This window comes from Carassius gibelio, chromosome B10, assembly GCF_023724105.1.
Source record: "Carassius gibelio isolate Cgi1373 ecotype wild population from Czech Republic chromosome B10, carGib1.2-hapl.c, whole genome shotgun sequence".
Lineage (NCBI taxonomy): Eukaryota > Metazoa > Chordata > Actinopteri > Cypriniformes > Cyprinidae > Carassius > Carassius gibelio.
Window position 1 is genome coordinate 21160837 of NC_068405.1, and position 15230 is coordinate 21176066.

The 15230-nt window shown below is 34.8% G+C and overlaps 1 protein-coding gene across 1 annotated transcript; it reads left to right on the forward strand.

Moving 5' to 3' along the window:
- Positions 1-273: 273 nt before the first annotated feature.
- On the forward strand, positions 274-2400 carry LOC127965920 (cytochrome c oxidase subunit 5B, mitochondrial). The gene is made up of 4 exons (XM_052566643.1): positions 274-442; positions 795-865; positions 1880-1979; positions 2071-2400. The coding sequence occupies exons 1-4, from the start codon at positions 346-348 to the stop codon at positions 2181-2183; spliced, it is 381 nt and encodes a 126-aa protein (XP_052422603.1). The 5' UTR covers positions 274-345; the 3' UTR covers positions 2184-2400.
- Positions 2401-15230: the final 12830 nt, after the last annotated feature.

The following is a 15230-nucleotide window of genomic DNA, read 5'->3' on the forward strand; positions in this document are numbered from 1 at the left end:
ATATGCTATTCAAACAAAGCACAGAAAATAAACTCAGGCGTTGACTTTTGTGGATATATTTGTCATTTGTTATAAGTTACTTCATGTTTTTACAACTGATGAAGGTGTTTAAATAGACACCCAAACGTTGTGTTAAACTTTTTATTATCCAGTGATTTTAATAAAAAATTTAAATTTTGGTATCCATCGTCATTCACCATAGATATATATCTATGGTCATTCACTTCACAGCAAGAGGGTATGGAATACATATGTTGCTGACGTCTAACTCACGCGACGTGACGCTTACGTAAACGCCTCTTCGACGTCATCAACCCGATTCTGGTAGTTTTTGGGGAAGAAAACATGGCTGCAAGGTTACTGCTAAGAAGCGCCGTCCGGGCCGCTGTGACCCGCAGGTCCTCTCCGGTGCTCGCGCTGAGCAGAGGGATGGCGGCGGGAGGTCAGTCTTTTATCACGGGGTGTTTTTAATAATCGAAACGCGCCGCAGCATCTTCTGAGGCAGTTTGAACGCGTGCCAAGGACGCGATGCCTTCCCTCGGAGGTCTATGCGCTTATCGCATAGGAAGTCTAAAATAGGAAAACATGTTTAAATGTAATTTCTTCCTCAATATTTTATGAGATTGTGTTGTTTTAGAATTTGAATGTAGATTGTTGAGATATATTGGTTTGGTTTTAAAAAGAAAATACAAATGCGTTCTGTTGACTGTTAGCATATAGGCTAGTGTACAAATACAGAAGTTGACTTTGAATTGATAAAGTCTTTTATTTGTTTTTTGTTTTTTTTCACGCAGGTATTCCCACTGATGAAGAGCAGGCAACCGGACTCGAGAAGAAGATTATGAATGCTATGAAAACAGGCACAGTATGTATTATGATCTGTCAGAAAGCTGTCAAACTAAATGTTCATGGTTGCGTCAAATAAGGACAAGTTCACTCAAAAATGTAATTGCCATTTATTTATTTACCCTCATGTTTATCCAAACTTGCATGTTGTTAAATGTCCTCCCTCTCAAAAAAAAAAAAAAAAACTTAAATGGTCATTTTTCTAGGACTCCTTAGAAGACACAAGTTTTCAGTTAGACTTTTAAATATGATGCAATTTGATGACCTCATTTTAAGTTTAATTAAATTCTGAAATTACATGGTGGTTCCCACTTGCAGAAACAGAAAGCAATTTCGGCCAAATGTCATTAATGTCAAACTTAATGGGTGCCATATTTGATATTAACATGCATACTTGAATCTTGAACATAAAAATGTAGAAATACAATTAATATATTTTCCTTTTATGGAAATAAGATGCATAAAGGTTCATTTTTGTGTGGGTTCCACAAAAAAAAAAGTTTGGAATGATTCAATGAGACACTATAAATTTTTTGGTGAACTACTTTGGTAAATGTACTTCAGGGTAGATGTTTTATTAGGTGATGCTTTCCTGGGAATTGGACCCATGACATTGCTGTTGCAGTGACATGGTCTACAGGAATTTTAGTCCTGTAAAGGACAATTCAAATAAATTTCAGGGTATAATTTTAAATTAAGTCATGATCTCTCTGGGAATTAAACCCATGACTTTGTTGTTGCCAACAACCTGCTCTACATTGGTTCATTAATAGACATTACAAACGAATTCCAGTGCATACATTTTATTTGGTCATTCTTTCTATCCCTGGCAATCAAACCAATTACCTTTGCATTGCCGAAAACATGCGATACAAGGTTTCTAATGCTTTCAAGATCATTTCAAATGAATTCCAGGATATGAGTTGTATTAAATCATAATTTGCCTGAGAGTCGAACCCATGACCTCGGTGTTACAGGGATTCTGGTCCTTTTTTAAAAATACTTTCTAAATTGACTGACTTCCATCTCCCAGGATCCTTACAACATACTGAAGCCCAAGGAGTATGCAGGGTCAAAGACGGACCCCCATCTTGTACCGTCCATCACCAACAAAAGAATCGTTGGCTGTGTCTGTAAGTTAAAACTATTGATTCTAGGAACTTGATGTCATAGTTAATTTTGTTAGAGGTTATATTAAGTGTGTATGTATGTGTGTCTGTCCAGGTGAGGAGGACAACACCGCTGTGGTTTGGTTCTGGCTCCATGAGGGTGAAGCCCAGCGCTGTCCCTCATGCGGCTCTCATTACAAACTAGTTCCTCATGAGCTTCCTCACTGATCCTGCTGCCTCCATCGCAGCATCACATCCCAGAATTCCAGAGACGTCATGACCTCATTCATGTTTGTCATTTTGCAAAGAAGTACAGGAGATGTAACCTGTTCTCCTGGTGTGGGACACAACATTTTAACAATTCCTAAAATACAGTTTATTTAAATTATTGGAGTGTACTTTTTGCATTTGGTCTGGTTACACATAATAAACATGCTTACTCTGACTTTGACTCTTGTGCTTTAATTCAGGTTCATTTCATTCTGGTTAAAAGTCTGGACACGATTGACTGAATTTTGTCTTGCATGACCTTAAAATATTTTCATTTGATGCATGAAATTAGTTTTGAAGACAAATTAAATTATGCAATGTATATACATTTCTTTGCAAACCTAATATTTTAATTTGAATAATAGTTATTTAATAGTTTCAATGTGGAAAATAGCAAGAAAGTTTGTCCAAGCCAGTGTTAGTTTAGTATTGTTTGTCTACTATTATAGTATAAGTATAAGATTATATATATATAGGTATAATATTATATTATTAGTATAAGATAATTTTGAATTGACTTTTATTTAATGTTGTCACTTTTCATTATAAATTTAGTTAGGTCATTTTGTAGTAGTGTAGTAATTTCTTTCTGTGCTTTTGATGTCTTTATTATTTTTTTATATTTTTATAATTTAGGTTTCATTTTTAAATTTTAGTAATTCTAACACTTAACTTTTTAATTCCATTATTTCTAATTTAGGTATTTAAAAAAAAATTTGTTTTAATAAATGAAAAGTTGGACTGCCATTTTAGATCAATTTTGTATAAAATATATTTTAGACCTTGATGTCCCCTTGATGAAATTATTCTTTTCTATTTGTATTGCAGTCTATAATTTGGAAAGATTGTTGCTGATGTATGATTTATAGGTTTAATTTATTTTTATTTTTTTATTAAAGTCCTTTCACACATGGTTTGCCATAAAGATGTGGAACTCCCAATAGGAAGTTCTGTTTGTTTTCGCGCTTTCTTTCTGTGTCCACAAGGGGTCCTTTGTTTTTAAGAATAACAAATTAAGAGCCTTTGGGAAGAATGCAAACATAGGTGCCCTAAAGCAAGATGATGCTCTCACTTTGTTATTTCTATGCTGCCTTAAATGTCAGATATCTAACATACAACTACAGTATTTTATTAAATAATCTGGTTTATGTGTGTGGTAATATTGTGAAAAGTCTTTATATAATTTACTCTCTCCATATTAGTTCATACAGTGTCTTATAGTCCCCAGTTTTTAAATATTCTACTGCAAGGGACAATGCAACAGTATATTTTCAGTATATTGTGTTTCACGTGTTAAATAAATTGTAACATTTTATTTTCAATATTATTCTTATATAAGTGTGAATTATTCAGGTAATTCAAATACAGGTGGCATATTATTGATTGGTGATACATCTGTCAAGTCAAGGCTAATATTATCTCTTGTAAGATGTCTGAGCAAATTGGCTTTAATGTCTGTTCTTCATATGACAAAAAAAAAAAAATTATAAAAAAATAGTCTTGATTGCCTAATGGTTATTAGCATAATGGAATTCATCAACATGAATTTCCAAGCTGCCGTTTCAGCCTCTCTACTGTTTACTGCACCCACCTACATTATGTTAATCACTTCATAAGCATTGCAGACACACATCACTTTGTGTATCGCTTTGAAAGTCATTATAATCAATGCATCACAATTTTTTTCACAAATGTGAAAACTGCCCTTAGCGGGTCATTTATGCCTCCTGTCTTTTTTCATTTTACTGACAAGAAAAACTGAAAGTGAGATGTTATGTGCAATTTGCACATAATTTCCGACATTTGCTGAGGCAGACTGTGAAAGCGAGGACATGCAACAAGCGAGGGAGATCTTATTTCCTGTGCATTGCTCAGTTAAGCTGTTGGACATTGTGGCATTGTAAAGAAATAATTCACTGCATTTTTTTTCTTTCCCCCAAGAGTATCTTCCAGAACAGGCAGTCATTTATATATGCAGTAGTTTAGTTTTTTTTTTTTTTTTTTCATCAGAACAGACTTTAGCACTACATTACTTGCTCACCAATGGATTGGTCAGAACGAGAGTCCATACAGCTGATAAAAACATCACAATATTCCACAAGTACATCTTCTGAAGTGAAAAGCTGTGTGTTTGTAAGAAAAGCAATCTATCATTATGGTATTTTAACTTTAAATAACATCCAGGTGGATGCTGCACACTGGAGTGCTTTGAAAAACAGAAAAGTGCTATATAAATGTAATAAAATAATAATAATAAAAACACCTCCTCCAGTGAAAATGTAAGAAACAAATGTTGAGGGTGAGTACATTTTCAGCAAATTATCATTTTTGGGTGAACTGTTCCTTTCAGAGGGTTTAAAAACTTGCTTACTTTTGCATATAACAGAATTCCTTCTTATTTTAGGGTGAAATATAGCATAATGTGACTGAACTGTGCAAAAAGGGGTTGTTGAGAAAATGTAAAAATCAAGGCAACATGATGCACTGAGATTTTTCAGTTCACTCAACAACTGTCTTAATAAATTATTTACGCTGCAATGCATGCTGGGTGCTCACGAACCCTTAGCAAACCAGCAACTGTTTTGTTTGTTCAGACCTCGCAGACAACCAGATTTGTTAGAACTATATTTGGGACAACACTGTTTGTCATGCGTTTTTATGTAGATTATATTCAAAGTAATTATTCGGCTGTGTTGGAATGACAATGGAGCTATAGCCTGCTACATACTGCACGGTCTATTTACTGTAAGCTGACAGATGTTTTAAAATAATAAGCAAAACAGTATGTATTATTCCACCATAAACATTTTTAATAGTAGCATTCTACATGATCACATGACCACACTACATTTGTTACATGACCTCATCATATGTGATTAATCCAGCAATTAGCTTGTTATTTGCATTATTTTGGGGTATTTATTGTGTAAATTTCATAAAATTTGTGGCCCAATAAAATGTTGATTCAGAAAGGTCAATAGAATTGGAAAGGTCAAGTCGAATGCACTGCACTGTGGGATATAATATACCATACCACACACTAATGCTGCGCTTGAAATTGTTTGTTCAATTATGAACAAGTATGTTCAATTTACTGAACATACTTCCCTACTAAATAGTATGTCAAAAACAGTAATGCAAGTACTATTTCCAAATTAATAGTATTCATAAAACATTATCCAAAATAATCCCAGCAGGTACACAATGTCATAAAACGTTGATATTTGGTTAAATTTTGGTTGCAAAATCAGGTGGGCGAAATTCAATGTCAAGTCAACATCTACTGTCAATGTTAATTTGATTTCTAATACCAATATCAGCAGATTTTGATATTTGTTGTATTTAGGCGATTTAACCAAAATCCAACATTAAGTCAATGTCAAATTGGCGTCAAATACTGACCTCAAATTGATTTTCATTCTCAACCAAAATGCAGCGTATGTCCAATGTCCTGTCTAACGTCACCCTGACGTCATACTGACACCCTGTGCCTGCTGGGAGTGGAGTTACTGTTTCCAAGATACTGAAGTGCACATCTGATTTACACTTTCCCATGAGACCACAGAAGAGGAACTGCGAATTTCATTGAATCGATGTAACTGCCACTGGTCACGACAATGACTACATGTTGGATAGATGTACATCACTCATTCATTTTATATAGAACATACACTGCATCCATAACCAAAAATTTTCCCAATTCATAGTATGCAAAAAAAAGTAAGCCAAAAGCATAGCATGTCAGGATGCATAGTTTTTGAAAAAGGGTAGACGAAAAGTAACTGGATGATGACCTATTACTTCCACTAAGATTCTGAAGTGCGCATTCGATGGACACACTGGATACTATCCCATGAGGCCATGGGAAAGGATTTAAGAATGGAAGTGAAGCGATGCAATTTACGCTGTGACAGTAGGTCATGTGACATTTACAACATGGCAGATGTAATACGTCTGAATTTCATTCATACCATCCATATTAATACTATATAGAGCATATTTTAAGCAGTCACAAAATAAGTTAAAATTCAAATGTACCTACTCAAACAGTATGTGATTTTTGGACACACTATTTTATATAGTTGTTAAGAAATTACATATTCAACAAAAGAACCTCAAACAGTATGAGGCCTAATTTTATTTCACAACACATTTCACATTTAAGTAATTATAGTATGTTACTTCATTTGAATAGACCTACTTGAGTACAATATCCCACAATTTGCTTACTACGCACAGAAGCCATACGCTATTGACATAAACACATACAGTGGAGTCATTAAACCTAATTTCAGAAGGAGTACTCCCATTTAATCTTCCAGTTAATACCGAGGTAAAAAAACAAGCATCTTACCTCTTCCTGTTGTTAGTACACAAACTCGTGAACTATGGGTTAAATGATGCCTAAATAATTTTTACAGTGTAGTAGCATTTTTACCATATTTTCAATTTCCCATGTAACTTATCTTAAAGGCATAGTTCATTTTGGAAAGTATCACATACTTAAACAACACGCTGCTGACACTTTGAGCTGCACGTAAACAACGTGTCGTACATGTTGCATATGTTGTTTACGTATGTGATAATCTCCAAAATGGCACTACTGGGTGACACGGAAGAGACGAATTGTTAAATAAAGTCATTACTTTTGTTTTCTTTGCGAGCAAAAAGTACTCTCATAGCTTCGTAAAATTACGGTTGAAGCACAGATGTCACATGGATTATTTTAACAATGTTCTTGTTATGTATCTGAGCCTCGATTGTGTTAGAATCCTAGCTGTCTATGGGAGGGACAGAGAGCTTTCGGAATGCATCAAAAATATCTTAATTTGTGTTACAAAGATGAATGAAGGCCTTACAGGTTTGGAATGACATTAGTGCGAGTAATTACTAATTAAAGACAAAATTTTCATTTCTGGGGAAACTAACCCTTTAAAGTTACATTTATGTTTTTGAGTGTATGAAAGGATCTTGAGATTAGAAGTGAACTATCTTCTGTTTATCCTTTTAGCAGCGTAATCTACATAATGTGACCGTCCTTGCAGTGAATTTTGTTCCAATGACGGCGACCCGTGACACGTAATGAAAGTGACGGGAGCTGTAATGAGATAGATGAGGACGTTTTGCCTGCCCATCACATCTGACTAAAGATGATTGAATAATACCGCTCAGTACTCCAGAGCGCTGCATGTTCGCAGAACCTAATTTTAGCAAGTGCGACATGTTCCTGGACCAACATCTTTGTGGACCCTTGTGATAAACCAATCAGATTTGAAGAACCAGTTTATAGTTTAGGCTTACAATCTCTGATTTTAGGGATGACTCATGGTTAAGGTTATGTTTAGGTGTAGGGATATGGCGAAGATAACATTTTTGGATTAAAATGTTGTTCCAGGGTAAACAAAATATGTGGACCTAGGAATACATCTAACTATAGTTCTAATTATAGTTCCCGTGCAGAATGATTGAAAAAAGCAGAAGCTCTGGGCACTTCAATTAGCCTATGTTGTAAGATTACAGAAAGGTTAAGATAAAATGATGTGAATTTCAAGCGGACATACATTTAATGTCCTTCCCTGCTCTTTGAAATCTTTTTTTAACGTCCCCCTTGACTTGTTAACGTATGAGAGCTTGCTTTTGATTAGTCTCTAGATAACAGAGAGAAAGTGTTGAGCGATATATCGGCATTCTAATAGTGAAAAACATCTATGTCACCGACGAGGAAGCATTACTCATGTCTAGTCTTTCATAACTGCGTAAACGAGGTTGTTCTTTGTGATTCGAGCAACTGCGTTCAATATGATGACGCTAATGTTATATAATAGTGCTTCCAGAGCCATCCTAACAACAGGTGCATGGTCTCACAGAGAATACATGTGTTTCCTGAGGTTACACGTCATGGATGTTTCAAGTCCTCAGATATACACCGTTTTTGATAGGCTAGACCTCTTTGGGCTATTAATATTTTAATGGCTGTATTGTTTTCAAGCCAAAAAAGAGCTCACAGTGTGCTACGCACAAGTCATCTCTGCTTTTCAGTTCTCCACTCCTGTTCTGCTTTTCTCAGCGGGCCGAAAAACAACTGTGGAAGGGGAGAATTTGAAAGAGGGATGGATTTAAATGTACTCGAGGAGACCAGCCAAGGACATTTGGCAGGCGGGGTCCATCACACAGGGGCACGAGAGACACACAATGCATCTCTGGACAATAGTCTGTGATTAGCACTGTGCTTATCTGCGCAACGCCGTCTGCCATTAGTGTGCTGCAGGGGCGCTGTCTCCATAGCAACCAATCTGCCTGAAGTCCAGACCCCAGTTGTTCTTGTCAAAGATCCACTCAGAAACCTCTATTCACCGTTTTCTGCCATAAAAGCCCATTTAAGGTTATTATGACTGTTGTAAGGGTGTGGGGGTGATTGCATGGATCTCAACTTAGCTGTAAAACCTCACACCGACTTGAGCCGTTTGCAGAAGATTAATTAACCTGCGTGACCCGCGCACAAATGCTTGGACGTGAACCTCACTTGTAGTCTGACACCTGCCACTTGAAATTTTCAGACACGGAGATGAACGGAGGGTGGAATTATGAGCGTATTTCTCCACGGACACATGTTTTCGACGAAGTCAAAAAGGCAAGAGGTTGATCTAGCCTATAAGTGGCGCTAATTCAATCGCCGTGTTTGCTATTGCTAATATGTAGACTTGAACAAACCCTAATGCCCAAGTATTAAACTTCGGCATGTACTAGCTCAACCCACAACATTTATGGTATAAACAGTAGGACTGTAACGATATGCGTTATGAAATCGAAATCGCCATACGCAGGTCCACGAACCTGTATCGCGATGTGAGAAGGCAGAATCGCGACACACCCCTCCTAGAGTTATCCTTCCTGTCCAGATCCAATGCTGCCACATTTTTTAATTATTATAAGTATTATTTGAAGTTAACATTATAAAATACGTTTGAAGAAGCAGATTATCGTGGCTACGCGATTACAGTAAGATTAGACTTTACCCATTTAGATATTTATAAGAAACTGAAAAAATCACAAATGTCAGGGCATGACAAAACTTCTCCATGCCCCAAAAATACCCTTAGACTCCAGAGGGTTAATAAAAATATATTTTTTTCTCAAAATATCTTTTGAATTTTATTATTATTTTTTAAACCCACGATTCGTTTCGTATCACGATTTTTGACCCACAGTACGATACAAACCTCGATATGGCATATCGAGGTTTGTATCGTACTGTGGGTCAAAAATCGTGATACGAACCGAATCGTGGGTTTGGTGTATCGTTACAGCCCTAATACACAGACATGAATGATTCCTCAAATCATGCCTCTTCTTAAGAAGAACGATGTGCTATTGGTTTTTAAACCAATCCAATGTATGATTTTAACCTGGCAGATGATACGAGTGAAAAAAAAAAACCCATAGCCTTAGGGGCCTGAGGGATAGGCCTATCTAGAGACAATAATATCATAGAGACTTTATAGTCAGTGAGCAAGTGCTCAGAACACCATAGCAACTGCATAGCAAAATGTTAGAATCACACAGAACATGTGAGTAACCATGTAGCAGCAGTGCTGGTATACTTGCAAATTGTAGTCCATTACTGATTCCAAATAACATGACAAAAATAGAAAAGTAATTAAATTGCACCAGTTATTTACATAGTATTGCAATACATCCAGCACTGTTTTAGCTAATGCCGTTTAGAAAGCATACATTCATGTCTATTTTTGTTTCTATGACTGTTTCGTCTCTTTGTATTCCTGCCCATGTCTCGACAGCATGGCTGTGGTGCTGGCTGGTGCTTGACTTGCACCCTGGTTGAATCCTCTCAATTTTAAGCGCATTCTACTCGGATGCTCCAAAAATGAGGATTATCAAATGCAGACTCACAGGCTGTCTCCTGCTCTGAGGGCACCTGGGTCTTTGTTGCAAACAACTTTGCTCGGGGAGAGCCTATTCAGACTCATCTGGTCTGCTGAGGAGTTCTGATAAAGACTAGTGTGATTTCAAAGGGAGATAAAGAGAATTGCAGCGCGCTGAAAGACTCGGCAGCCCTCTTTACCCCCGGGGCATCAGCCCAGGCACCCGCTGTCACGCTATTATGACAGGAGATTCTTTATAATTGCCCATTCCACAAACGGCAAATAAGGTGTGTGATATAAATTGATCAGACAACTTGAAAAAACGTGGTAGAGAAAGAATTTCTTCATGTTTACATTTGATGAGGCCATTCACTGCTCTCTAACTTCTTTGATTTTACACTTCTTTAATTGTCCATTTAAATCCTAAATATAATGATAATATTCTATATTGAAACTTGTTAAATTGTTACCTAAATGTTATTTTTTTAGAGAGAATATAAATAGAGTTTTTAAAGGACTGCTCAAATAAATCTAGCTTATACAGAATTTTTTTAAATCTGTAACTGATGGATTTATGTTGAAGCATTTTACTTTAAATTTAAAAAGAAAAACATACAAAATGCATTTATTATAAGTCATTATCATTTTCCCAAAAATTGCTTTAATAAAACATCAACTTGTGGTAAAATAAAATGTAATATATAATAATATTGTATGCAAATTATAATTTAATAAAAAAGACTAAAAGTTAATCCTGTTGCTATCACATTTCCCCCCGTATATCCATACATAATGACATAATCCTCTCTAGTTTAACCATTTAAAATATCTTATTTTATAAATACATAGACAAATACACAGATACACTGTAGATATATCGATTTTTTTATATTATATTGTTATTATATATTATATAAATATATTATATTTATATTGTTTTTGAAAGAAGAGTATTATGCTTACCAAGGCTGCATTTATTTGAGCAAAAATACAGTCTAATAAAATATACTATAAACTATAAACAGTAGTATTCATCATATTTCAAAATTTAAATTATTATTATTAAATTATGATTTAAATGCTTCCATTTTAAATGCAATTTAAAACATATTAACTTATGTTAGGATATTAACTTACTGGTCTTGTTGACTGAGCATTAGATTGAAGAAAGGATGATGTCATAGTGATTTTATGATATGATTTCATTTATGGAATATTAAATTACTTTTAAAGGGTGGTTGACTTTTAGTCTATTTAATAATACATTATTCTAACTAAAATCTAAATATATACAGATAGAATAAAAATGTTAAAAATGTTAACTGACTGATTCATGGTAAAATATTTACTTTAAATGTAAAAACAAAAAGTATTTACTAAGAGTTCATTGATTAATTAGTTAAAATATTAATATTAACTCTATTACTATTAGATATGCAATTTTTAACCCCTCAAAATTAGTCTTTTTATTTTTCAAATTACACTTTATTAGAGGTTGGCTTCATCATTATATCCAATAAGTAAAATACATGTGCTCACTGAGCTGAGAAAAATATCAGCTTTATAATTTCAGCTTTGCTGTCAGATGGGTCAACAGAAAGACCATTTCTTTGTGGCTAATTTGAATGCAACATTTTTATTGAGAGCATACTTGAGCATTTGCTGACCTTTTCTTTGAAGAGGTTAAATGGATTCTACATGAATGATCACATTAAGAGGGAAATGAAGTGAATTAACTTTTAAAGCGATAGTTCAGACATAAATGAAAATTCTGTTATCACTTGCTCACCCTTATGTTATTCCAAAATTGTAAAACATTCTTTAGTCTGTGGAATGTTAAGAGAAGAATCTCACTAATGTTTTTCATCCATACAATGGAAGTCAATGGGCACCAACACTGTTGCTTACCAGCATCTTGAACATATGACAAACATATTGCTTGATAGGATGGGATATTGATTTTTTGGTACTTAAAGCCATTGCTTCTGGTCGATATATGAGTATATATTCTATAATGATGCTGCCTCCAGTGAAAAAAGTCTATCCCCTGTTATCCTCTCACATCAAAACTCAACTAATAGTTTCGGACTGTTTTAGCTTTTAATCAGTGCTTGATTTGTGCATATCTCTATTCTAATTCGGACTAGATTACTTTTCCACTGAAGAAAACGATATTATGCATAGAGGAAACTCAAATGTCTTAACAATGGGTTTACTTGTGAATTATTTTGATGTTTTTATCAGCTGTTTTGACTCTCATTCTGACGGCACCCATTCACTGCAGAGGATCCATTGGTGAGCAAGTGATGTAATGCTAAATTTCTCCAAATCTGTTGTGATGATAAAAAACAAAGTCATCTACACGTTGGATGGGCTGAGTAAATTTTCTGCAGATTTTCATTTTTGGCTGAACTATTCTCTTAAAGTTATAGTACATGTACAAAGTGTGGTGGGTTGAATCATGTACAGTTGTGACCTCATCATCTGGCACCGTGGGGCAGCGTTGGTTGCTAATGTCGTATTTGTGTCGGTGTGACACCACGGGACAAGTGTGCCAGGGCTGGATCCCCTCCCACTCCACTGGCAAGCAATCCTCCATCATCTTCTGCCATCTGGCCTTTGATTAGATCACCACAGTTATTCTTTTTTATTACAGTCTTTCCATTCCTACTGAGACTGAATGCAACTACCATCTTTTTTATACCCCCTTTGAGATGATTTTTTTCAGCACCACAGGACTGTTAATCTACTGGCTGGGCTTGTGTATAAAACCCGTGAAATAAATCATGGCTTAGTGTGACATCTGACAGGATGCATTTGGTTTTCTGCAGCGCCAAAGACTTTTGAAAAGTTGAAATTTACACAGCCTGCCCAGTATGTGAATCAAACGAACAGCATTCATACAAATGTTCAGGGGTAAACACACATAAACTGCACATCTGAGGTAACATGGCAGGGGCAAAAGCGATCTCTGATTAATTATGCACTTTGTATTGAGCTTGTAGCAGAGATGACAATGCATGAGAGGACTGCACACAGTCTGTCAGTCTCAATACATCTCATGTACATGCAAAACATGCTCTAGTGCTTGTTACATTTATTCACAGTGGAAGGACATAAGGGTCATTAGGGTGACATCCTGTCCTTACTTCTCTTCACTGTATCAACACATTTTGATACATTTTATACTAGTACTGTCAAACGATTAATCATGATTAATCGCATCCAAAATAAAAGTTTCTTGTTAACATAATATATGTGTGTATACTGTATATATTTATTGTATATATAAATACAAACACATGCATGTATATATTTAAGAAAAATGTTATGTTTATATATTAAATATATTTAGATAAAATCTAAATATATATAAATGTATAAACATGTAAATATTGTCAATGTACTTACTGTTTATATAAATATAATAAATATAAACAGTACACATATATTATGTAAACAAAATATTTTTTGTGGATGCGATTAATCACGATTAATCGTTTGACAGCACTATTTTAAACTAAATTTATGGAAACTTTGTTTTTACCTGTTGCTTGGAATAGACAATTTTTAATATAACTCTGATTGGAAGAAGAAAGTCACATAGGATGCCTTCTAAGGGTGAGTAAAACGCAGGCTAATTTTCATTTTTGGGTGAACTGACCCTTTAACACTGAAAGTCAACCATGTTACCATCATAAATCATACAAATCTTTTCAGCTTCTTATTATATATATTATGTTTACCAAGGTTGCATTCATTTTATTAAAAATACAGTATGATAAAATGATGTAAACTAATATAATAAAATACAATTTAAAATTACTTTTTTAATAATATATTTAAAATTTAAGTTAACCTTGTAAATGACATTTTAAATAATTAGTAATGTATTGTAATGGCAAAGCTGAGTTTTCAATTGCATTACATGATGAAGCTTGAGAAATCATTTCAATATGCTGATTTGCTGCTATGGAAACATTTCTTATTACTATTAGTGTTGACAAGAGTTGTGCTGCTTAATTTCTTTCTGTAGTCTTTGATGATTTATTTTTATTTTTAATTTCCCACATTATGGCTCCAAATACCTAACTACTGACCATTTAAAATAATTGAATGGGGTGTTTCTCCCAGAGCTTATGCAAAAAGAAGGATTGGGTTATTTTGTTTTATTGTTTCGCCGAGCAATTTGTTTGACCATGCACTCAAGAAAAGCAAGCTTACAGATCGGTTCTCTGACCAAAACGAGTTTTCAGTGGAAGACCCTTGAGACAGCCGCAAATGTCACATTTATGCATTTTTTAAGAGGCTTTTCTAACATGTTATGTATTCTCCTGTGTTTTATTTTTACATGTATAACAATAAACTGTTCCAAAGATCTTTTTGGCTGGGGTTGTGAATACAGATGCTCTGGATTTTTCTTTCAGGGATGATTGCTAAAATGACAAAACGAGCGCTGGATGACATCAGAAGCTTAGTGAGCTCATTTCAGTAGTGCCACGGAGATTTTCCTGGGATTTCCCCAAGAACTGTTTAGACTTTTAAGCTTTTCACCACTTAAGACTCAGAATTAGGATGCTTTCACCTTCTCAAGTGCGAAATGAAGGCACTGAGCTTGAAGTGGCATCCTTTCACTTGATAACTTTCTGATTTGAGTTGACCAACATATTTTGTCTTCATTATTCTTCCTGTTTATTGTAAAAAAAAAACGACAAAAAAAAACATATAACAAAACAAACAAAAATGGGGCTACTTGTCAGACAGAGTCCCAGAAAACAAGATATACGGTATTTTCAGAGCATTCTTGCAAGGTTCAATTAAAATTATGATCAAACATGCCTTTAAACACCTAAACTTACGTCCTCCAAACCAATACAGCACAATAATTGCGAGTTTTGGAACCCCATACAGCTGAGTGAATTAAATTATCTACCGTAAATATATCACTGTCATAATTACAGTAAATAGCTGTACACCTGCATTGGTTGCTGCCGTGAAGCAAATCACCCTTTTCACACAGTTTTGTAATTTCTTATCGGCTCCCAGAATCAACGCTTACCATCAGAATGATTTTAAAACTGATATTCCGAGGTAAAAGAAAAAAGTTTATAAAGCTGGTAAA